Raw genomic sequence first — 26,281 nt, 5'->3', positions numbered from 1 at the left:
CACTGCAGCAGCTGCAGTTGTTCATTTCTATGACAAAATGGTTACACATTTCTATAATTTTAAACAGAATTGCAGAACTGGAAGGTGCTGTTCATTGTTTCCTTTTAAATATTGTTTTTGATGTGGCTTACTCATAATTGAGTATTTAATACACACCACATGCTGCATGCGGTGAGGTTAGAGATTATACATTTTTCATTAATTAATTAAGCAACTGGGCAGTGATAATTCACTACAGACTCAGTCACATCATATCTGCCTGTGCTTTTTCTTTTCTCTAACAGTACAGCTGGTTTCAATAGCTATCAGTCCCTTTCAGGGCAGCAGGAAGCAGTCAGGGCTAGATTAGAAGCAGATGTTAGTGTGTAGGATCTGGGAAGGCAAGGGGTTGCACATGGCCCCCACTGGAGCTGCTGTTGCAAAAGAAGCTGCATATGCACAAACACAGGTTGCTGTTGTTTCAGGAATGGAAAAAGCCAATAAATTGTTTTATAATACTGTGTTTTTTTAACATTTGATCTGCCTGAGTACCCAGGCTGTTTTCAAGAACAACTCACTCATCCAAACCACTAGACAAGGTCACAGACCCAAACTATGCATTTGGCCCGCTATGTCATAGCAGACATAATAATTGTAAAATGAATACCCTGAAGCCCCCTGCAGATTAGCTGTAACTCTTGGGTTTTTTCCGAGGATTTCTGGATGTGCTCACTGCGGCTATTGAATTTGAGATACATGCAAATTTAGTGAAAGGTTTTGGCTTCTGTTTGACATAAGCTAGTGCATCACATATGCTCAAATATAAGTTTGTTGTTCAAAAACAAGCAAATGACAAACAAATGAAAACTCTTGATAAGGCTCTGGATGTCTTCTACAGCTATCATTCTGAAGCATTTTACACAGCAACAGATAATGATAGTTCTACTTTATTAATCCCCATGGAGAAACTCACTTAGGCTACCACTGCAATGGCACTGTGTTTTTAGACTGTGCGAGGAAACTGGATTGCACGGAAGAAATCCACACACAACACAGGATGAACACATAAAACTCCAAACAGAGTGAGACAGAACTGATTCACATTCTTTCTCAATGTCTAGGTGCTATGACATTGCAGTGCTATCCTCTGTGCTACGCCTGTCCCAATTGTTAACAAATATATTCATAAATTATTATTAACCTGTTTTGCAAAATAAGGCTTAGTTTGGTCAATACCGAGACCATGCTGACAACACACACTAAAATACTGACAAAGAAATTCTTTAAGATTACTTTTAAAGGCAGACTCTGTCAGGAATGTATAAAGACTCATCTTGATCCTGCAATTCTCTTTATTAAAATGTATATTGACATCCCAGTTGACTAAAACAATATATTCCATGTTAATGACATGGCTTGAGAATAAACTATGAGACTAATTTTTCTATGATGCCATGAGTCATGACTCCCTGTCTGTCTCTCCATTAAAGTGGTTTTGTGACCATCACAGTGCAGATAGGATGGGAAATATTATATGGCAAATGGGACGAGGGCCAAAAGTGCAGTGAGTCTGCCAGGGGTGCTCAGGTTGGGTGTGCTTCAATGAATGCCAGAGGGATTGTGAATAATTAAGAACGTGATGAGAGAAACAGTCTAAAATGTTACAAAAAAGTATTTGCCCCTTAAGTTATTTTTAGGCTGATTCTGATTAAGATGTTGTGGCAAGACCTGAAAAAACCCGATGATGCTTGAAAACCTGCAACTGCAGTTGGGCTATAACAGGTGAACATTAAAGAGTGGACCAAAATTCTTCCACAGCGATGTGCACCTCTGATTAAGAGATATAGGACGTGTTCAGTTGCAGTCATTACAGCTAAAGGTGGCACAACCAGTTTGATTGTGAAAGCGCAGTTACTTTTTCACGCCTATGACTCTATAATTCATTATCTTCCATACAAAGGTTTTATGGTTGTTTCTCTATAAAAACAACAGTGTCACTTTCTCTCAGGCTCCAATCATTTACTACTGACCAAATTAGTTAAGAGTAAGAAAGCAGTGACACTGAAAATGATCAGTTTACCGTTTAAAAAAATCCCTAATTTCTCACCCTCTGTGATCAGGATCATCTTGTTTATTAGTCAGGAATCAGCTATGAAAATGAAATAGTAGCACAATTGTCTCTCCCTTTAACCATTCTGTAAAGAGGAAGCGTAACGGCTCCACATCACTTCCCAAAAATGTTTACAGGAAAATGAGCAGCAGCTGTCCTCCTGTGGCAGCCTACTCATTTTTAAACACTGTGTCACTAAAATGTGACTGTCGTTCTGCAAATCTGTAAGCAGCGTTAAAACTGTCTGCAATGATTTTGTAGCATGCCAGAAAAGATTACATTTTTCTTATTTCAGATTTATGGCAACCACTGAGAAATAGAGCAGAACCAAACAGACTGAACTGCAGTGCAATAAAGAGTGTGACAGATACCTAAAAAGCCACATTTTTACATTTTACATTTGGATTGATTTGTTCTCCTTTTTGTGTAACATGGTAATAGAATTTAGAATCCCTGAATTCAGAATCAATGAAAAGTGTGAAAGATTCAAACAATTTGAACCAGAACCACACATTAAAATGTAAATTCTGCAAATACATCCATATGGGTAAAGTTATTTGTCGATTATAAAAGTTAGATACCCCCCACACACACACACACACACACACACACACACACACACATTTTCTGAACCGCTTATCCCATATGGGGTCGCAGGGAACCGGAGCCCAACCCGGCAACTCAGGGCGTAAGGCTGGAGGGGGAGGGGACACACCCAGGACGGGACGCCAGTCCGTCGCAAGGCACCCCAAGTGGGACCTGAACCCCAGACCCACTGGAGAGCAGGACCCGGTCCAACCCACTGCGCCACCGCGCCCCCGCCAGTTAAATACCATTGTCATACAATTTTCCAGTCTGGGATTTGGTCTTGCATTGTTTCTCATTTTGCAAAAACCTATTTATACAGTATAACCAGAATGTTTTCTATCAAAATGTGGAAATCTAAAGCAGGTCATTTAAAACTGTACACAAGTTCTAAACTGTACATATTACCTTTAGCACTTACTTATGGGGAATCAGCCCAAGGGTTTTGAGTTCAGATCTAGCTCCTGCATTCCAAGAGCATGTTGTTCACATGAATTAGTGGTTCAAAACCGGCCTTAATAGATATTTCTCAATGAATATATAAAGGTATGTTTCCTTCTAGGGTGCACCTCACACTTCCTTGTTGATTCCAAATGACTGCAACCCAGATTCTGGATGTAACTGCCAAAAACTGAAGGGTATATCTACTTTACCTTGATAAAGACCCAAGCCTCGTGAACAGGTATTAGAAGATGTTGAGATGCAAGAAAAGATTTTTAAAACATTTCAAATTACCTTGATTTCTGCATAAATTACATTACTTCACATACTTTTTTTTCCAGCCTGGACTATGAAGGTTTAAATTATGTATTCAATGGTAACAAGAAGTACAGTTTTTTGTGTGTTACTTCACACAGGTTGGGTTTATCCATTACTGTGACTTAGTTGAAGATGAGACCAGATTTTAGGAATAATTAATGCAGAGATCCAGGTAATTCCAAAGGGTTCACTAACTTTTTTCTTGCAACTGTTAAGAAATGTTGTAACTTTATTCGTGAGTGGAGTTATTCTCACTGTAGCCCCTGGGGCTTGTCAGGCTAGGACTGGTTAGTCTTGAAAATTCACAAACACTGAAGTCAGCAGCAAAACTGAAGAGCACACCATCACAGTTCTGGAACGCTGTAAAAACATGCAGGCAATTCCAAAGTCTACTTAAATAACTTAAATAACAATCTTTTAAAGCATCAGTCAAAAGTGTCTGTTTACTGGAAAAATGCTGGGTCATAAACAGAACATGCACCTTTACTAAGATAATATCAAAGACATCAATGACATCTCCATAGGAGTTATTTCCATCTTCCTGTCCAGTTCATGATATGTTAAACTCAAGAACTATAACCCACAATGGTACATATTTGTTGCTTCATTATAGAAGGAATGGGGGGCCTATGTCTAACCTTAACCCCCTACCCTAAGATTTTAGAACATTTTAAAACATGCAATGGTTGCCTTCCTCAGACATGACCCACGTAGAAAATCACTTTAAAGCTTACCATGCTTTTACACGTTATAAAACAAATTCTTGTAACGCATTTTCATTTATTTACCTGACACTTTTCTGCAAAGCATCTTGCAGCTTTAAGCTATTTACAATGATTTACCCATTTATACCTCTGGGTAATTTCCACTTTACCAATTTAGGGTAAGGACTTTGATCAAGGGAACTACAGCAAGAGATGGGACTGAAACCTGGGTGTTGAGTGCAAAGCAGCAGCTCTAACCAATAATAATATAATTTCATTACTTAAAGCATGTTTTTGTCCAAAATAACTTTAAAAATATTTGACTCATTTAAACAGCTGAGCAATTCTCACTGTAACTGTTCAATGGAAGTACTTTGAAGAGGGTAATATCAGCACCTGCAGTGGTCCTATTAGATACCTGTGCTCTATAAAATTCAGTTTAAGTGGGAGATACACATTGCGGTTTGCAGGCGTTCAATTACAGGGCACAGAAAGCTGAGATTATCTGACAAAGTAGGTCCTGTATTGTAAAATTACCAGTATTTTAAGAGGTTCTCTGCTCCTGTAATGCAGAAGGTGTATCATTGTATGGCTGTACCGGTCACTTTTCTTAGATATGCAACATTAGATATCCTGGAATGCAGAAAAAGAATTGCATCAGATACTGCAAAATAATGAAATATCTCCAAGGAGAAGAGGGTAGAAAAAGTCTAAGTGTATTTATTATTCTGGAGACAGGCTCACTCTCGACAATTGCCTCATTGTGTAAACAGTGGGTCTCCGTGACAACGGGCTGGAGGGATGTATGCACAGTATCACCCAGCAAAGAGGGGAGAAAGCCTTTATAAGCTGAGTTAGGGTGCCAGCTTTATACGGCTGCCATCGACCCCCTCTTCCCCTAAATACCTACCATGCCCACACTACTGCATTAAAACATACTGGGGTATTTTTTACCCTATGCACAGGGCTACATTTTTATGCATGTTCTCATATTAGGCTGAAATGAATTTAAATGTTACTGTTATTTCTGCCCGTCCCAGTCAACACTCTAGAAACTACACAAACAAATGCAAGTAAACAAGTTTAGCACTTGGCAGACTTGTTGTTCTGTACGGTATTCTGCAATTGTTTAGTTTTTGTTTGTTTCTTTTTATTTTGAGGAAATGATATATCTGAATGTGAATTGAGCATCCCGGTAATTTGACATCTAAACATTTTCTTTTTAGACAGTGAAGTGAAAGCAGAATAGTGTGAAGAACTTTCTGAGAAGCTTTATAACGAAGCACAAGTGAAGAACTGATTATAATTTCACATGTGAAACAGGGGTGGTTGGTAGATGGTGTAGGGGTTAGAGCTGCTGCCTTTAGAATGAAAAGTCACAATCTTGAATCTGAGCTGTAGTACCTTTGAGCAAGGTACTGAAACCTAAATTGCTGCAGTAAAATTACCCAGCTGTATAAATGGGTAAGTAAAATAAGTATCTTAATGTTCTAAGTAGCTTTGGAGAAAAGTGTCACATAAATGTAGTAAAAACATTCCAAACACAAATAAAAGGAAGTAATGAGCTGATGAAATCCCAGGTGTTTTGGTTTTTGTACAAAAAATGATTTCAGCGTAGTCATGATTAGTCAATAATTCATACTGCTTGTGGAATATCTTATGTGCTCCGAAGTGCCACCCGAACCGACCCTCATGAGGAAATATGTGCTTACCACAGGTCAACTTCACTTAACCATAAAATCAGGAACTGCTTCTGAATGTAAACGCCTTCTGACCTTCAGCACAAGTCCAGCAGTCCTCAAACACGGAGAGAAATTAATTCTAGTTTTTTGTGATATGAACAGAGATTATTTTCATTTTACTAGCTAACAACAGCTGTTGCCCAAACTGATTGCGTTAAGTGGGCAAAATGGCCAAGGTGTCTTCTTCTTCCACCGCTGGCTGTGGCCTCCCGAGAGGTAAAAAGTGCACATTTTCCATGAGAAGGGAGATCATTAGCATCTCAGCCCTCTGCTGGGCTCACACTGCCAGGTGGGTGGGGCCAATTCAAGAAGCAATATGCAGGCCACCACTTGTTCGTGTTTTGTAAGCACTTTGTTGTTATGCTGTTTCCATCGCTAGGTTTTCTCCCAGCTGACAGCCGGTGCAGAATGAAAAAGCCATCTAATAGCTGCTGTAATTATGAGTTCAGAGGGATATTCTGCTCCGCCACCCCCAAGAATAAAATGGCCCACTTTCCATCTCACTTCAGACGAGTCAAGCTATGAGGAGCCAGCAGGAACAGTTTTTTTTTTCTCGTTTCCTTGGTCATGAAATAAACAGGCTTATTTTGTAATACAGTGAGAAATTATTGCCATGTATTAACTGCTGCAGATGTATTAACTTGTATTAATGAATCCGTTTTTTTCCACATGCATGTTTGTACCTGTGCAGATCACAGCAGGCAGGGATTTCTCACACTGAGACTCAGTGTCAAAGAGCAGCTCGAGGCGCCGGTAAATGCTGAATCTGTACCTTACCCTTCTCCAGCTACTCAGCTCCTTAGTATTCCTTTGTAGAATAATTTTTTTCTGCTATCAATGCATGTCTGATGGCATGAACACATTTCAGTATTTTACACTCCATCACACTACTGTGCATTTGCATGGTATAAAGAATTTCTGTTAGTATATAATATATTCTTGAGAACCAGATACTTGTTTGTAGCTGATAGACATGATTGCACAAGTAGTTATTAAATATTTAATTAAATGGCCTATTTCTTTAATTAGGCTTAAGCAAATACTTCTTGCAGACACTGAGCACCACCGGTGGCAGCTGAGTATGGCAAAGAAAGTAAAGTAGCATGTACCCCACACATGGATCTGTTTGATCACTGACAACTTTACCCATTTCAGTAGGGACCTCCTGGTGGAATTGATCTATGTTATTTAAAAGGATTACCCTGGTAATAAGTAATATTTGGACTGTAGTATATGAGTGCTAATATTTGTACTCTAACCCTCTGTTTGTACACTAAGTTAACTTGACAATGACCAGATATTCAGGAAATGAAATGAACTGCTGGTGTTTATTATATTAAAGGTCATCTGTCACCACTGCTGAAATCCAGCCACTAAAAGGAAACGATGCTGGTACTTTTCCCAGCTTTGACTCATCACTATCGGTGCACTCTAAAGGGGCTGCCAGTTGGAGAGACCTTGCTGTGTTTTCTTCTTGGGTCTGGAGGACATGGCGCCATGGAGGGCAATTCAGCTCTCAGAGAACTTACCGGAGCCAGAGGCACAAACAGCATTGGAAGCACAGAATATTACTAATTCTGATTTACTCATTCTAAGCAACAGTAAATCTGTTTTTTTTTTGGTTTCCTTAGAAGGTTGTCCTCTTGGTTTTTCTTGCTTACTCTTTGAGGCAGGCAAGGGTGTTACCCAATGCTGAAGGGAGGCTCATCTTATGCCAAGTTAAATGTCTCTAATTCCACTTTTGTGCAGAGCTTAATTCATGGGAGAGCAGGAGAAAAAGAGAATTCGAAAGGCTGCAGCACCCTGTTCTATAATGCATCATAATGATTTCTCAGAACCCATCGCCTGAACCAACCCCTTAACAAAACGATCAGAATTGTGGCAAAGCACATTCTCATCTCTGAGGTACAGTGTTTTACAGTGCATGTGATGTGAGCCAACTGCACTCACTGCTGAGAGGCAAACTTGGGGTTTCAGGGGCAATGACACATGTAGGGGGACAAGGACCTCAAAAGGACTTAGAAACAATCAGAGCAATGAGACAAAGTGGGACACTAGAGACTGCAAAGCCTGGCTGGCTTTAATGATGCCAGAACCTGAGGTCAGCGCATTGTCCACAGAGTGCCATGCCACGTGAGCTGAGCAACCTGGCAGATATGATGAATACCTTTCATAACAGGAATGTAGTTTAGGTACACTTTGATGTTCCAAACATAGCTCCACGGAGTCATTCCGGGAGGGCACGTAGGCCATGTTCCACTTCAGTTCTGACAGTGTGCAGGGAATAGGAAGTAAAACCAAGTTACTGATATTACTGGATCGGCATCTATAAAAGTGCATTTGAGAAAGGACATTTTACAGGATATGATTCCCCTTTGTTATTTTACAAATTGAGAATACATTCTCAGTGCAACCATACATATTGTCCATATTGCTTCAACCCTATGCTTCCAGGATAGGGTCGGGACCACCATGATCCAGCACTCAACAAAGACAATGGTTATACAACAGGTCACCAAACTGAATTTAAGCAAACCGCCGAACAAACACCTGGTAGACAAACACCTAAACGCTGTACTGGTAAGTGAACATCGTAGTAATCATGCAGCACCTGGTTAAGATCTAAAATACATTTTTTATTTACTTGCTACATTCATCTGGTTAAACTTCAGCTAACTGGAACTAAACGGCACAGAACTGTACATGTAAAAGTAAAATGAATGAAAGTGAAAGTCAGCAAATGGATGAAAGATCTTGTAATGAGTTATATTTAGATTAGATTGTTTTCAAACAAATTTCTAATAAATAACCTTTTGTCCTTGTAACTGTGGAGGAGCAACAACTAAATGGAGGAAGATTCTCATGAGCTTGTGTGCATTAGGGTTCACTGAGGCAGCGCAATACTTTGGTGATGAGCTGCTGTTTGGTGTCCTTTGAGCGCAATGCCACCCCTCTCGTGTTGAGCCACGTCCGCAGCACTGCCACAGGGACCTTCGACAGCTGCGGGTCAGTAAACAGGTGCCCCTCAGTGCCTCACCCAGCCCCTCTCCATCATTTTCAAGGCTTTCTCACATCCAAATCAATGCAGTCAACTGCTGAACGGCATATACTCTTTGAACTGAGATGATTCCAACACTGATGGACAAATTACAGAACATAAACATACGCACAAACATTTTTACAACATGCTTTTCCCTTTTTCCCCTCAGTTTTCTACATGGTCTTAATTGATTCTGCGGCGACCACTACTGAGCCTTGAAGTAGGTGGGTGTAGGAAAATATTTTTACTAATTAACTTCAGTAACAACTTAACCCTTTTAAGTTTCTCTTTGATTTTTTCACTTTATTACACGGCCACGAATTATCATTTTGGGTTGTTGTTCATATATACTTTGCCATATACACTCTATGTGTTTACTCTGTTAGACTGTCTGCATTAGCAGATAGTGTGTTTCTTCCAGTTCAAACCGTTTGTGTCTCTGCAAAATATTCCAGAAGCTGAGGGACATGAGGGGCAAGTTCTTGAAGGTAGATAAGAGGGTTGTGAAAGCGGGGTGCAGGATGTGTGTGTCTAAGTTTGACAAAGCCCCTGGCAGCAGCCAGTACAAATACCTCAAAAAGACCTAAGGTCTTTTAAAAAGGCCAGTTCAACAACTTTGCAGTTTTCAACTTGCTTTAAATGCTTTCCTTCCTAGCTGTCAGTGCTGATGTGAAGTGTGATTTGAGTTGTAGGGATGATCTACATTGCAATTGAGCCACATGCAAGACCTTTCACAGTTTAAACCTTGTTACCCATTAAAATCAGTACTATTCTGTTATTTTGACGCTGTGTGTTTTGCTTGTATGCTTGCCCACACCGTAAACAGGTATGACTTAAATGTCTGACAGTGTCTCTCTACTGAAAATTATCCACTGTATATCAGGATCAACTATCAAGACACGTAGGCTTGGTAAACATGCTTCTCTTCAGTGCTATCACCTTGCAGCTGGAGCCTAGTGTGTAACAGTTAGTACTGATTAAAATCTAGTGGTGTGTGACTGGGCTACACTTCAGTGCATTACGTGAGAGTCCCACAAGGAGCGACACGCCACTACCTGACTGCTTCTTGCATAGTTCTTCACATCTTCTTCCCTAATACTGGGCTTCAGCCTCTTCAGTCTGGACTTATAACGTTCTCCCTGGGAGGAACCGTAAAAAAAGCTGTTAACAGTAGTGATTCACAAAAACAAGGGAAAATGTTCAACTGTCAGCAGGGAAGAAAACAGAAATCATATAATTAAAATGGGGAAAAGGATACTGTGCTATTCACTGCATTGTACAGGTAGTTCACCATTTCCAACAGGGTTACACTCTGACAATCGCATTGTAAACCTACTTTCTCATTAGTCTAAAATCCCCCTCGTGCTCATCCATCCTTCCAACTTCAATAACGGCTCGTCCTGAGCAGGGTAATGGTAATCCAGAGCCTATCCTGCAAAGCACTGGGTGCAAGGCTCAGGAGTACACCCCAGATGGGACACCAGTGCATCGTAGGTTTAGCCAAACACCCACTCACACCCCCAAACACAACGACTCACCCATTCACACACAAAGAGCAATTTAGCATCACCAATCCACCTGAACTGCATGTATTTGGACTGCAGGAGGAAACCGGAGCACCTGGAGGAAACCCATGCGAACATGGAGAAAACATGCAAACTCTACGCAGACTGAATGGGGATCGAATCCACGTTCTCTCGCACCACCCCCGATACAGAATTATATGAACCATAAGACATACAGTATAAACAATTAACCTGCTTGAATACTACGTTGTATAACAGGCCTTTGTTATATTTTTTCGCAAATCATTCATGTTAAAATACTCATACAGAGTATTAATATAAACACAGCACAAAAATTATAAGAACAAACATAGTAAAGGTAAATAACCAACACTCACATTTTTGCCTGAAAGCCAATTTACATAAAATTTAACCTGACAGGAATCACAAACTAGAAGTTTTGTTAACAAAACACAATTACTGATAGACAAAATATGGGTGCCTTGCGGCAGCGTGGCCAGCCAATGTTATCGCACAGAACGTGAAGCAGTCATCCTTAGATGTTATGACGTGGGAGCTCAAAAAAATAGACTAAGGTTAAATGGATGGCCGTCGTACAGTAAGTCCAAGTGGACATAAATCGTACCACCTGAATAAGATCAACAAATTCCAGGGTTTCCCTATCAATCATTTTTCTTTCATTACTAACCCTTACAGTGAGTAAACAAAGGGTCTATTAAAAGGGCTAAAATTCTTGAGGATTATCAGGCCTGTTGTTTCAGAAATGTTTCAAAAGCACACTGCTCACATTTGGGCTTTGCTGTAGTTTCGTTCTATATATTCAGGCTGCAACTCCTGATACTCACAGCAAGCTCTTCCCAGGGAGGCGGACACTCCTCTGTGGGATGTGACGGAGGGAGACACTGTGGCATGAGGAGCTGGCAGCTTTGTCTACGTCCCCTGTGTGTCTCTAGCCTGCGTGATGATAGAGAGGCAGGGTCCGGGGCAGGGCTGGGAACGAGGTCGGTCTCCTTCAGCATACTGGAGGACACCAGGGTCACCTCGCTCCTGTGTTCTCGGCTTCCTGTTTGCTGAGTGAGAGCCTTGCTCACAAAGACTTCCAGGGTTCTGCTCTGGAGACTGTGCATTTGCACAGGCTGGGAAAGGGTGGAGACAGCAGCAGGAGCAGTAGAGGAAGGTCTGACATTCTTGGTGACGCCAGCGTGAGCTGCCGTGGAGGCAGTTTGGTGCTCCCGATCCATCCCTCTGCCCTGATGGTCTCTGTACCACGAGGTGCTTGGGCTAAGAGGAAGGCTCACCAGAGAGGAGACCTGGGGGCAGCTTTTCGGAAGCTGCATCAGAACCGATCTGTCAGAATTCATGCTGGTCAGGTTCAGTGGTCTGGTACTAAAATCCTTAAAAACAAGGCAAAAGAAGCATCAACTCAGTATCATCAAACATTCAGCTGTGATTTCTTTAAGGAACATCTGACCAGTGCCAAAATAAAGTAGTTACTGAAGTTTAAAAGCAAGCTGCATTTTTTTCACTGTTAACAATAAAAAAAACTGGAACAATTTGCAGCGTCAAGTAAACTAAACCTTTCATGCCAATTCACAGCTTTAGAACCACAATCCAAACTGCTGTAAGATTCATGTGTGTAAATCATTGCATTGCCATGAAAACATATATAACAAACAAACAAACGGCACAGAAGCGTTAACGTTTCTACTGCTATCTATGCACGCTTCAAAACACCCAGCAAGACATCCTTCAGCTCTATAATATATCTTTCATCAAAACGCAATGCCAGTTTCCCAGACCGAATATATGTTTAATTGCTATTTTGTTTGGCAGCAGTCCTTCTAGATCTGTAGACGTTGACAGCCTGAAGGAAATTACCTAACGTCTGATACGGTTTCGACCACATCTCTTCTGGAACGATTACTCATGTATGAGTTTTTGTTCACAAAAGGCAGTTTTCAGTGTGGGAACAGTTCTACATAAAGGTCCAGTGAGTGGAGCACAGAGGTCACAAATGAGTACATGTAATTTGGTCAAAAGTGGAAGCAATTCAGCTATTTTGTGCCACTGAGAGAATAACAAACTAATTTCAAAGTACTAAGCTTAGACTTTTAAGCAATTTTGTGCATTGCTGACCCCTGCAGTTATCACAAGTATGCATTTAAAGTTTATACAGAGAAAAACCATTGTTATTACATTAAAGACATGCCAAGATATGCTATGGAACTTCCTTCTAGTAGTACCCTCCTACCTCCTCTGGTGTACAGCCATATTTGTGTGATTATTTTGTAATCATATTAATATATGATGGATGGCAGACCTCAATAAGCAAAAAATAATGAAAAAACTGAAATAATACTGTTGCAAAAATTGCAACTTGAAATACATATCTATATTGATCCTAAATTGGAGAACCTTGGAATGATAACAGCATAAATGTTTCATAAACTGATTCTATTTTAGCATACTCAACTGATAAATAAACAAGTCAACATTTGTGTGGCAGTGAATAGGAGACCTTGCTGTCACCAAAAAGTCTTGAAAACCAGACCTGATAAAGTATGTTTGTACCTCTCCATCTCTTTGTATGTTTTTTTTTACGTTGTATTTAATTTTTTGTGTTTCACTATAATTATGGCTACCTGTAGACAGACACTGTGATGTACCTGTGAACCAGAGGTGATCAAACCTGCAGTGTAGTAGCAGGGCTTGGTGGATACTTGGGCAGGAAATCCACAGACGTTTTGCAGTTTGTTCTTCAGGTCAAGTAAGAAGGAGCTTAGCGCTCCCTGTTGGTCTGTTCTGGGAAAGAGCTGTATAGGCTGAGTCCTGATGCAAGACAGGGGGTATCTGAGAAGTGGTTAAAGACCCATGCAAAAACCATGTGATAAACAGTGGAGTGTTTGTCTACAGCTATACCTACTGTACTGTCCAAATGTCTCACCTCATGGAAATTATACTGGGTCTTCAAGATCTTTCAAAGTTCAACTGGAAAAACACATTTACATTACGTTGATTCATTTAGCCCCTCCGTGAACCGCCACCTTACCGTGGTGGAGGGGTTTGAGTGCCTGAATGAGTCCAGGAGCTATGTTGTCTGGGGCTATATGCCCCTGGTAGGGTCTCCCATGGCAGACAGGTCCTGGATGACAGACGAGACAAAGCGCGGTTCAAAAACCCCTTATGAAGAAAAAATCAAGGCTTCCGTTTACCCCGCCCGGTATGGGGTCACCGGGGCCCCACCCTGGAGCCAGGCCTGGGGGGGGGGGGCGGCTCGCATGCGAGCGCCTGGTGGCCAGGTCTATGCCCACGGGGCCTGGCCGGGCTCAGCCCGAAGCCATGACGTGGAGCCGCTCTTCGGTGGGCTCACCACCTGCCGGAGAAACCGTAAGGGGCCGGTGCATTGCGATTTGGGCGGTGGTCGGGGCCGAGTGCCCGGCCGACCCAAACCTCGGGCGCCAACTCTGGTTTTTGGGACTTGGAACGTCACCTCACTGGCGGGGAAGGAGCCTGAGCTGGTGTGGGAAGTTGAGAGATACCGTCTAGATATAGTCGGGCTCACTTCCACTCACAGCTTGGGTTCTGGAACCACTCTTCTCGATGGAGGGTGGACTCTCCACTATTCTGGCGTTGCCCAAGGTGAGAGGCGGCAGGCGGGTGTGGGCTTATTAATAGCCCCCCAGTTCAGCCGCCATGTGTTGGAGTCTACCCCGGTGAATGAGAGGGTCGTCTCCCTACTCCTTCGGGTCAGGGAACGGTCTCTCACTGTCGTTTGTGCTTATGCGCCTAGCGGCAGTGTAGAGTACCCGGCCTTTTTAGAGTCCCTGGTGGGCGTGCTGGAAAGCGCTCCCACTGGGGACTCTGTCGTTCTACTGGGGGACTTCAACGCCCACGTGGGCAGCGACAGTGATACCTGGAGGGGCGTGATTGGGAGGAACGGCCTCCCTGATCTGAACCCAAGCGGTGAGTTGTTATTGGATTTCTGTGCTAGTCGCGGTTTTTCCATAACGAACACCATGTTCATGCACAAGGGTGTCCATCAGTGCACTTGGCACCAGGACACCCTAGGTCGGAGGTCGATGATCGACTTTGTAGTCGTTTCTTCTGACCTTCGGCCATATGTCTTGGACACTCGGGTGAAGAGAGGGGCTGAGCTGTCAACTGATCACCACCTGGTGGTGAGTTGGATTCGATGGCGGGGGAAAAAGCTGGACAGACCTGGCAGGCCCAAACGCATAGTGAGGGTCTGTTGGGAACGTTTGGCGGAGGCCCCTGTCAGAGAGGTCTTCAACTCCCACCTCCGACAGAGCTTCAACCAGGTCCCGAGGGAGATGGGGGACATCGAGTCCGAATGGACTATGTTCTGCGCCTCCATTGTCGGGGCGGCGGTTCAGAGCTGCGGCCATAAGGTCTCCGGCGCCTGTCGCGGCAGCAATCCCCGAACACGGTGGTGGACACCGGAAGTAAGGGATGCCGTCAAGCTGAAGAAGGAGTTCTATCGGGCCTGGCTGGCTCATGGGACTCCTGAAGCAGGTACCGACGGGCCAAACGGAGCGCGGCTCTGGCAGTCGCTGCGGCAAAAACTCGGGCTTGGGAGGAGTTCGGTGAGGCCATGGAGGAAGACTTTCGGTCGGCCTCAAAGAGATTCTGGCAAACCGTCTGGCGACTCAGAGGGGGGAAGCAGTGTTCCACGAACACTGTTTACAGTGGAAGTGGTGCGCTGCTGACCGCAGCTGAGGATGTCCTCGGGCGGTGGAAGGAGTACTTTGAGGATCTCCTCAGTCCCTCCGACACGCCTTCCGTAGAGGAAGCTGAGGCTGGGGACTTGGAGGGGGACTCGTCCATTACCCTGGCTGAAGTTGCTGAGGTAGTCAAAAAACTCCTCGGTGGCAAGGCTCCGGGGGTGGATGAGATCCGCCCCGAGTTTCTCAAGTCTCTGGATGTTGTGGGGCTGTCTTGGCTGACACGCCTCTGCAGCATCGCGTGGAGTTCGGGAACGATGCCTCTGGACTGGCAGACCGGGGTGGTGGTCCCTCTTTTTAAGAAGGGGGACCGGAGATTGTGTTCCAACTACAGGGGGATCACACTCCTTAGCCTCCCTGGGAAAGTCTATGCCAGGGTACTGGAAAGGAGAATCCGACCGATAGTCGAACCTCGGATTCAGGAGGAGCAATGCGGTTTTTGCCCTGGCCGTGGAACACTGGACCAGCTCTATACCCTCACTAGGGTGCTGGAGGGTTCATGGGAGTTTGCCCAACCAGTCCATATGTGTTTTGTGGACCTGGAGAAGGCATTCGACCGTGTCCCTCGTGGCATCCTATGGGGGGTACTCCGGGATTATGGGGTTCGGGGCTCGTTGCTACGGGCTGTTCGTTCCCTGTATGACCGGAGCAGGAGCTTGGTTCGCATTGCCGGCAGTAAGTCAGATCTGTTCCCGGTGCATGTTGGACTCCGCCAGGGCTGCCCTTTGTCACCGATTCTGTTCATTATCTTCATGGACAGAATTTCTAGGCGCAGCCAGGGAACAGAGGGTGTCTGTTTTGGTGGCCACGAGATCTCGTCTCTGCTTTTTGCGGACGATGTGGTCCTGTTGGCTTCATCAGTTCAAGACTTGCAGTGTGCACTGGGGAGGTTTGCAGCCGAGTGCGAAGCGGCGGGGATGAGAATCAGCACCTCCAAATCCGAAGCCATGGTTCTCAGTCGGAAAAAGGTGGATTGCTCCCTCCGGGTTAGGGGGGAGTTGCTCCCTCAAGTGGAGGAGTTCAAGTATCTCGGGGTCTTGTTCACGAGTGAGGGAAAAATGGAGCGGCAGGTTGACGGACGGATCGGTGCGGCGTCTGCAGTAATGCGGTGATTGTACCGGTCTGTTGTGGTGAAGAGGGAGCTGAGTCGTAAGGCGAAGCTCTCAATTTACCGGTCGATCTACGTTCCTACCCTCACCTATGGCCATGAACTCTGGATCATGACCGAAAGAATGAGATCGCGGATACAAGCGGCAGAAATGAGTTTCCTCCGCAGAGTGGCTGGGCGCACCCTTAGGGATAGGGTGAGGAGCTCAGTCACCCGGGAGGAGCTCGGAGTAGAGCCGCTGCTCCTCCGCATCGAGAGGAGCCAGTTGAGGTGGCTCGGGCATCTGTTCCGGATGCCTCCTGGACGCCTCCCTGGGGAGGTGTTCCGGGCTTGTCCCACTGGGAGGAGGCCTCGGGGCAGACCCAGGACACGTTGGAGAGACTATGTCTTCCGGCTGGCCTGGGAACGCCTTGGGGTTCCCCCAGAGGAACTGGAGGAGGTGTGCGGGGAGAGGGAAGTCTGGAGGACTCTGCTCGGACTGCTGCCCCCGTGACCCGGCCCCGGATAAAAGCGGAGGAAGATGGATGATTCATTTAGCAGATGCTTTTCTCCAAAGCGACGTACAACTCACATAAAAATACTATGAGTGCATTATATCAATAGAAGGAGAGACTTGGATGGAAATGAGTGACTCTAAAGCACGGTTAATATATCACATTCCACCATATAACCCAACGTACATCACACGAGCAGCTACATAAAGGTTTATCCACATAAAACCAGCCGGAAGTGTATTGGTTAGAGCTGTAACCTTTGGACTCAAAGCTCACAGGTTTGAATCTACATCCAGCTGTAATACCCTTGAGCAAGGTACTTATTTTAAAGTGCTCCAGTAAAATTACCCAGGTGCACAAATGGGTAAATAATTCTAAGTATCTTAACATTGCAAGTTGCTTTGGAGAGAAGTGTCAGATAAATGAATAAATGTCAAATTAAAGAATAATTACTCTCTGACTGGTCATATAAGCAGTTAACTATAAATCCAGCTATAATCTTTATTTAAATTAGGAGAATATTGACTAAAATCATGTAAAAAAACTGTAGGTTTTCACTCGACAAGTATTAAAAATTGCCCATATTATTTTAGTACCTATTGTTCTTTGCATAGCTAAATTTTTTGCATAAAAGAATAGGTGTACCTAAACATATGTGGACATGTTACAGGTTGAACAAAAGAAAAGGAGCAGGTTAAACAATTTAAAATTACACACTTTCTTGCACACACTGCCCTCCGTTCTGTGATGCTGGAGGTGGACAAAGATACGTAAACAGCCTCACTCCCACCATCTGGAAGCGTACACTGCAGTAGACCACTTCTTTCTCAGCGACGTGGGGGAGCTCGTACCCATACTGAATCACCAGAACCAAAGAAAATGTTGTCATTTCAGTGTCTCAACAGTCATACTGACACGTGTGGTCTCAGGTTTCAAATGTGCAAATAATGTCATTTTGATGGAACCAGTTGGACAACATTACTGATACAAACTAGTTGAAGGACAAGACCATGACCGCGGTTTAACAGATAACTGATCTCAGTGTGCACTGCTGAGGCGCCTACCGTACCAAGCATTTCCAGTGCTGCCTCATTTCGACGTAAGACTGGAATGGACAGTCGGGGGGTGGCTGGTGGCTGATGCGCATAATCTGGCCCTGCTTCATACTGTGGAAAAAGATAATCTCAGAATGGGCTGTCTACTGTAAAGTACAGCAAATCAGGCCACCAACATTCCAAATTCCAAAAAAAAAGCTCAAAGAAACGCACGCAAACAAGTAGAGCTCAATCAACTGCCGTAAAAAGCTATGAGCAGGTTTTTGTTCACCCGGCAAAGAAATTAATCAAATTATGGAACCTGGGAAGCACATAGCACCAGTTATTCGGTATAGAGAAGCCTTGAATCACGGCATCCTTAGAGGTTGCGAAGTTCCTTGTGACATTGGGTGCAACGTCAAACTCCTCCAGCTAAAACAAGAAGAACACAACCTCATAATTATAGCAAGTGACAATGTGTTCATACAAGACCCTAGAGATCTCATTTCAGTACTATCTGTGTTTATTTTGGTTTGCATAAATAATAATATATGTTTTTTAAAAGCTAGATTTCTGTAACTTTCAGCCTATGAAAGCATTTCATCTTAGCACAACTCTTGGGAGGTATTTCCTGTTGCAAACATATGAGCTAATTGTGTCTTTACCACTTTAAATTAAAATTACAAGCTGAATAGCTAAGATATGTAACTGTATTATCAGCTAATGCAGTACAAGTCTCCCATCATTTTAATTTAGTCTTAGAGATAAAGAGGGCAACGATTTCTATTAATGCCCAGCTACCTACAGTGGGGGGAGGTAGCCGCACAGTTCGGCCTTCCAGGCTGACACACAGCTGACCCTCCCAGGCACTTAGCTCCATCACTGGAAAAGAATACCAGCAGTGACCTCATAGGCCAGCCATGCATATGTATTTTTGTTTTTTTAGGAGCTTAGCATTCACATTACTTACCAATGGCATTTTGCTTGCCTGAGTGAGTCAAAAATCCTTCTCCTAAAAATTAAAAAAGAGTAGCATACATGAAATAATGTCATATAAAAATGCATTAACATGGAAGCTGCAAACTGTTACACAAAACCATTTACACTTATGCATTTACAGTAGGTGATACATTTGTCCGTGCTAAATTACAATGTTACATTTGCATACTAAGTGACTTACATTTTTCTCATTTATATAGATGGGTGTTTTTTTAACCCCAGGAGTTCACAGCAAGTACCTTGTTCCAGGGTACTACAGCAGGAGTAAGGATTAAAACACCTGTGCTTTAAGTGCAAGGCAACAGCTCTAAAATAACAGAGGTTGCTACATAATAAATCACTATTCAGGAAACCATTATATGTAAATAAAAAGATAAATAAAATATTTTCCGTTGTGTTTCGTAGTGTACCCAGACCCTTAAGTCTCAAGTTACGTACGTGTAAGACAAACGAAAAGTGGTGCACTAAGAGCATAAACAGGTCTTTCTAACTTATTACCACCGCTTCATATATTTATGAGAGATACAGCAAGAAACTGACGTTTTATCTCAAAAACTGAACTGATACGCTTATGGCATTACAGATTGTCCCTGCTATATTGCACCAATACAACACCTTGTTTTGCAGACACGTTGCTTGTTATTTGTGCCCATTTTTCTCTATAAACCACTTTAACACTAGATAGTTCACTGGACCCAAGGAGGAATATGATTTAACCTGAATTCCTAAGTTACAAAAAACAAAAATAAGCATTTTTTTATATTATACATCTATTTATATTTTAAATTGTATTTTATTATCATAAAAGGTGTTTATAAACACTGTACTGATATACAAATCAGCAGACATGATTCCTAACCACAAAGTGAGAGGGTGAGTAGGGCTTAAAGTGACACAACACCTATAATATCAAATATAAATAAAGGGGGGAAAAAGAATCTGTGAAAATGTATAGTTCTCATTTTCTAAAATGGGGAGATTTTTTGTGGGGTCATTACAGGTGCATATTTTATAGCATAGAACAGTATTTGTTTTCCACAGCAATAAAAAAAAGCAATTTGTTATTGTCTCCTGCTACTTCTGTGTTTGATGCACTGATATGATAATACACCAACATAGTATAAACAATTTAGGCAAATACAATAACTTTTACCCTTATAACATCTGTGAAATAACTAAGAAGGGAAATATCAATTACAGAAATTATTATACAAAATGGTCAGATTAACATGAAATGTAGGAGATGAAATCTAATGAATATAACAAGAGCATATTTTCACAATAAAAGTGCCTTTGTTGTGGTACTCGCTTTGTGTTTTGTACACAATGTCTAGATTTATGCAGAGCACTTTTTTCAGTTCTTCTTCTTATCCATCCCAAGCATCTTTAAAAGTTTAAATGCTTTTTAAGCATTTAGGTACATCACATAAGTTCACTTTAAATTTGTTTTCCATTATCACTTAAGAGAAAAATAAATATCCCTGCTATTCATTGTTTGGGTGTACACATTTTCAGCCCATATTAGTGCTGTATAATAGGGAAACCCTGTACACTGTTCAAATCCACATCAGTTCAGGCGTTCCCTCTTAAAAGTATTGCAGGTGCAACACTGCCACTATGTGGAAGCAGTCTTGACCAGCCCACATCAGACAATCTCATAATGGTTAAATGCATATCAGAGCTTCAACTGATGGGGAAAGGAGTCTAAAAATACTAAAATATAATTCCTCCTGGCCCAAATCAGTTTAGACTCTTTAATGTAACCCATATCAATCTAGTCAATTCACATAATCTGACCCATTTTCATTTGGTGTGTGATTTTAATCCATCTATGGTAAACTATCAATTTATTTTGTCACAAATGAACTTAGTCCACTGTTGTAATCTGACACATAAGGTTCTGAGGGAGTATTAAATCTTGGATATCTCATTATTCTTATCTAGTCTTCTTCCTGTAGGAGTTTTCAACCTGCGATGAGAAACTGTCCTGCCAGGTTCCAGTTCGGTGCCAGTCTGGTGGTTATCGTGTAGGACAAACAGGTTTGTAAATGGCCTGGAAGGACTTGCTGGAGAGCTCCTGTCTGCCAAATCACAGAAAAGAGCTATGAAGATAAATGTTATTCCACAGGAATGTATGGACTAATGCATAAAGTTTCCAAGAAGGCCAATGTAAGACAAATCTTTAAACTGTGTTGGTGTACAAACTACAAATTGCATAATTTACATTTTACCTGGATTAGTATAGTATCACAATTTACCTTCTTCATCTTTATCTTAAACATGTTACAGTATTCATCTTACCTGTATATCGTGTCTCTGCATGTATGCCTGAATTACTCCAGTCTTGAAAAAGTCTACCTGAAAGACAGTTTCAGACAGATTATGCAGCTGTTACACCAAATATCATTCTACTGCTTGCAGCTGCTCAAGTTTATGGCATAATGAGTAGAAGGTTAATAAATATGTGCTGTATTTTATGTTTTAACATTATCCTCCTTATATCAGCAACTGAAATAAATACAATAAAAGAAATACCTTTATGAACATTAATACTGGAAGTATAGCCTGCTTGACACTGCAAAACACTTATCTAAAATTGCAAGACATTTAGAAATGAACAGAAGGAAAATCTATGAGCTTCACGTTTTAATTTTGAATTACTATTTCCAAAATACCTAATATTTGAGACATCGTAAAACAATTAATCGAAATATTAAGAAAAACAATTAGTCTCATAACATACAACCATCTTTATCTATGTAGTGACCTGCACGCCTTTTGCCTTAAAGTAACAGACACTATGGATTAAACGCTTTATATCAAGGTATCTTTACTGATTTCCATTTCATGCTTATAAAACTCAATAAAAATAAAAAACTGCTTTATAGCAAGAATTCTTAGATTGACATTGTTTATTAACCTCAGTTTAAAACATTTTCTATTTAAAGTCAGATAAATTGTGTATATATACACATCTGTGAATGTTGTTCACATATCCTTCATGTATTGTGTGTGATGTGACGGATTAGCGGAACTATGTTTGTCAAGTGACAGCACAGCAGTTTACTTACAGACATCACAACAATAATTTCAGATGACTCTAACACAGGAGATGCGACAACATCTGGAAACTTTAATATTAGTTCTCTGGAAAACATTAAAGAAAAGTGTTAAAGCTAATTACATATTTTACATTTCACATAGACCTACTCCAAATAAAGACAATATTAATTATTAAAATTATTAAAATACCGAAAAGGAAAAAATCTAGAATCGATCACAGAATGTATTGTCGGCCAGAGTTTTCAACAACAGTGCCAACCTATGATATATAATATATATATATATATATCAATAAAACATTCTTCAGATAAATCTGCAGTGCTTTTAAAAGTACTGAAGTAGGCCAATTCACAAAGATTCAGGTCTTAAAAGATGAGCTTCCTGCAGATAAGCCATTTCAGCACTCTCTTCCAAAGAGTAGATTTACTCTGTCAGTCAGTTTCATTCTGCTTGTCCTGGTGAGGGCTGACATGTTAGGAGGCTGAACAGGCAGGTCCAAAACTTTCTTTCCCCAGCTACAATCTTAGGTGATCCCCAGGCATTTCCAGATGACCAAGGCGATAAAGCCCACAAAGTCCTGGGTCTGCCCCAGGACTTTGCTATGGGTCTGCTATGCATACAGGAGAGACTATAAACGGTCAGTACTTTTGCATCTCCTCCACCAGTTCAGCTCCTCTCCTCAAGAGAGGTGGTGTTCCATGTTCATTTGCCAGGATCCAGTCCATGTAGATTCCAACCCGCTGTTCACCTTAAGGCAGATGAGCTCACAAGATGAGTGTATGAATGTAAAATTGTGTCACTTACAGAACTGTGCAAAAGTTTTAGGCGCTTGGGGGGAAAAAAGCTGTAAAGTGAGAAATAGTTCCAAAAACAATACCCTTAATTAATAAACGTCTTACAAAGCTTAGTAACCATCTATCGTCAACAAGCGCTTGTCCCGAGGATGACCACCTTGTGTCTTGTTGCGATACTCACTCTTGCCATGGTGTAAGATCTGAGACTGCCACATCTGACAAACCTCACATTTTCAATATGTTTGCCCCTCATCCAGTTTTATTGCTTTTATACAGCTGTTTCTGCTTCAGTTAATCGGTGGACCACAAAGACCTCAAGTTCTCTATTTGGAAAGTGGTTTATATTACTATTTTACTTTCTTTCTTTACGACATTCAAAACCGTTACTTTAACACTGTAACTTTTTTGCAAAAGGAATGCTTGGAAATCTAAAAAATATGCTCGTTCCCATCTGACACTACTGCAGAAGACATTATAACCATCTAAAACAAATACTTTTTGTGAAACATCTACGTGCCTAAGACTTTTGCACAGTACCGTGTGTCCGCTAAAAATGTGTCCTTCAGGTGGCTTCACCTGCAGGTCTTCAGCTGCTTGTTCCTCGCTCCCCGGCTGCTGTGGTCACAGCGCGGGTTCGAGGAAATGCGGCACAGCTTCCTCAGGTCTGGGAGTGTGAGAAAGTACAGGGACGGCTTCCGCTCTCCTCTCATCCTGTCAGCCGCACAGCTTTCAAATTCAGGCCACAAATGTATTATTGTTATTATTATTATTAGTAGTAGTAGCAGCACTGCAGTATTGATATTATAATAACAATAATAATATTAAAGTACCTAATGCGTACGTTTAACTTTTTCCTCAGAATATACTGACATTTGAATTAAAATTTAAAAACAGCCTGGTGGAATTATTTCGTGGTGTAACTCAAAACAACAAACAAGTCTGCAGTAGGCTACCCTTTTTTAACCACCGTTTCCGGATAATTCTGTAAATGTTCACTGCTATAAAAGCTTTACATAAAAAAAAACCGTTTCGTACCAAAAGTAGCTAAGAACAGTTTGTACGAGTAAGTCAGGACGTCAGCTCGTGACCCCTTGCTCGCGCCGTGACCCACGCGCACTACAGATACGTGCGTTTGTGTACGTGTTGTTCCGCCCGTTGTACGTGCCCACCAACCTACCAATGGCGGAACAGTATGCAAATTAGGTGTTTGTGTTCAGCGGAGGGTCCGGATCTTCATGGCCGGTTGGGGAGCGGTGCTGACAGCGTGCAAGGAGAAAAAATCGCGTTGTAATGTTATAAGTCAGAGACAGCAATAATCTACCTAAAACACGTGTTTTTTGGGACTCTGGAAGAAAAAGGAAACACTCGAAGGAAAGCCCCGCAAATACGGGGAGAACACCATCATGCCAACTCCACAGACTAAGTCAGTGAGCTTCGAACCCACCCGGTCGTACCCCCAACATCAGAATAAAACAACAAAATCAGATAATAGGATAAATGATAATAAAAGGCATAGAAAAATAACCATGCAGATATGTTATTTATGAACAATTCTAAATATAATACATAGTGTCAGGGCTTAGGCAACTGTTAGGAGTTTGGGTTAATTAATTGGGTAATTGCTTAAGGTTTATGACTACAGGTAGCATTAAGAGTTTGGTGTAACAATTCTAAATATATGGATCTTAAGCCTGGATTTAAAGGCGCCCATAGCTGTTCTGATATTCTGAATTGATTAATTAGATTTTCTTGAGGGGTACGTGGTGGCGCAGCGGGTTTGGCCGGGTCCTGCTCTCTGGTGGGTGTGGGGTTTGAGTCCTGCTTGGGGTGCCTAGTGATGGACTGGTGCCCTGTCTTGGTTGTGTCCCCTCCCCCTCTAGCCTTACGCCCTCTGTTGCTGGGTTAGGCTCCGGTTCACCACAACCCTGCTTGGGACCAGTGGCTTCAGACAATGTGTGGGTGTGTGATTTTCTCGATGTTTGAACAATAAGGCAGGAACTCTACATTTTTTTTTTATTTAAACAATGGCCAAACCTTTTCTGGCAGGGGATCATTTATTTTTCTCTGTTAATGGCATGAGGTGTTCATTGTAGTAAAATATTTTCCTGAGCAATTCTGAAACTTAAGCAATACTGGACGAAGTGTTTTGCATTGATTTATTTTGATGACTATTTTCTACAAAGTGATGTAATTATTTAACCATTTAGGCAGCTGGGTAATTTTACTAGAGCTATTTATACAGTAAATACACACACACTCTATGAAGCTGCTTGCCCCAAGTGGGGTCACGGTGAGCCAGAGCCCAACCCAACACACGGCGCAGGGCTGGAGGGGAAGGGGACACACCCAGGACAGGACGCCAGTCTGCCGCAAGGCACCTCAAGTGGGACTCGAACCCCAGACCTGCCGGAGAGAGCAGGGCCCAGCCAAACCCGCTGCCCCGCCATACCCCCTTTATACATGCTCAAAAGCAATACAGCTGAAGGTGAGATTCAAACCTACAACCTTTGAGTCCAAAGGCAGCTGCTCTAACAACTGCGCTACCAGTTGCCCCAACTTTTGAATCTCATTAGTATTAATCAGCCTCTTAAAATTTGCACTGTAGGACTCCTATCAGATAAGCAGTCAACTAAATAAAGAGACACGAAAATTATGAAACAATTAAAATGATAGTAAACAGGACGAGGGATAGAAACCCATCTGTCATCATTAGTAAGGACGTTTTTTCTTTTAATTGTCATCACTTTTTTCAGCTTCTCATCTTTCACGAAGACCTTCCAAAATTACAGATGTTACAGTCTTATCATTACCTTTAACTTCCTTCCTACTGCAATTCCCTTATGTCTACAGTATCTGTCTTATCCAAAATGCAACTGCTGGTGTGGATTTTAACCTCCCAAGATGAACACATCAGAACCTCCCTCCAGTGACTGCTGGTGCAATTTAGGTAAGATTTAAAACCCAAACCTTTGCCTGTTACCAAGTAAACATTTGTATTACTGCATATTCTAAGGAACATGTAAAAGGAACGACCAGCAAGCAGATGGATGGACTCAACTACAATGGATACACCACTTTCAGGACACAAAGTGGTAAATAGAAGACCTGAGAGTACGGTATCTATATGTGGTCACCAAAGCTGACTTGACCATACTTAACAGTAAATGCACCGTAGTCATGCTATTTAGTTCAGAATCATGCAGCCTGGAGTTTCTACGTGACATCTGTTGGAGATACTTATCACTAACATTGTTAAGTGCCTCACTGGTGAAACATTTACATTTATTTTGCTGATGCTTTTTCCCAAAGGAATTTACAGTAATCTATCCACCTGGGAAATTCTTACTGGAGCAATTTAGGGTAAGCATCTTGTTCAAGGGTATTACAGAAGGAGGTCAGATTCAAAGCTGCATCCCCCGAGTCTAGATGCAGTGACTCTAATCTCTACACTGTGTTACTTATAGAGGTACTTATCCTGCATTTTTTTCAGTAAAATGACCATACTGTATAAATGGGTAAATCACTGTAATTACTTTAATAACAGTGATTCACCTTGGGCAAAGGTGCAAGTTCAATGATTATTTTCAACGAAACTGCACATA

General features: G+C 42.1%; 1 protein-coding gene across 8 annotated transcripts in view; it reads right to left on the bottom strand.

Moving 5' to 3' along the window:
* c5h18orf63 (chromosome 5 C18orf63 homolog) overlaps positions 1-23,784 on the bottom strand; it is a 31,146-nt gene extending 7,362 nt beyond the window's left edge. Inside the window, exons 1-14 of one of the 8 annotated variants that reach the window (XM_018765719.2) lie at positions 23,510-23,779; positions 23,256-23,405; positions 21,894-21,969; positions 21,124-21,180; positions 20,792-20,903; positions 18,794-18,835; positions 18,629-18,705; positions 18,146-18,255; positions 17,859-17,955; positions 17,560-17,645; positions 13,112-13,295; positions 11,291-11,839; positions 9,975-10,058; positions 6,934-8,879 (exon numbers count right to left, since the gene is read on the bottom strand). In XM_018765719.2, the coding sequence (XP_018621235.2) occupies positions 8,757-8,879; positions 9,975-10,058; positions 11,291-11,839; positions 13,112-13,295; positions 17,560-17,645; positions 17,859-17,955; positions 18,146-18,255; positions 18,629-18,705; positions 18,794-18,835; positions 20,792-20,903; positions 21,124-21,180; positions 21,894-21,969; positions 23,256-23,389 (1,731 nt within the window). In that variant the 5' untranslated portion in view covers positions 23,390-23,405; positions 23,510-23,779 and the 3' untranslated portion in view covers positions 6,934-8,756. Of the gene's footprint in view, positions 1-6,933; positions 8,880-9,974; positions 10,059-11,290; positions 11,840-13,111; positions 13,296-17,559; positions 17,646-17,858; positions 17,956-18,145; positions 18,256-18,628; positions 18,706-18,793; positions 18,836-20,791; positions 20,904-21,123; positions 21,181-21,893; positions 21,970-22,530; positions 22,634-23,255; positions 23,406-23,509 lie in introns of those variants that run through there. The other 7 variants (XM_018765718.2, XM_018765717.2, XM_018765720.2 and 4 more) reach the window with 7 other exon arrangements.
* Positions 23,785-26,281: the final 2,497 nt, after the last annotated feature.

The sequence above is a fragment of the Scleropages formosus genome, chromosome 5, assembly GCF_900964775.1.
Source record: "Scleropages formosus chromosome 5, fSclFor1.1, whole genome shotgun sequence".
Classification (NCBI taxonomy): Eukaryota; Metazoa; Chordata; class Actinopteri; order Osteoglossiformes; family Osteoglossidae; genus Scleropages; species Scleropages formosus.
The sequence above is the reverse complement of the archived record's forward strand: the minus strand, read 5'-3'. Positions and strand labels throughout refer to the sequence as shown.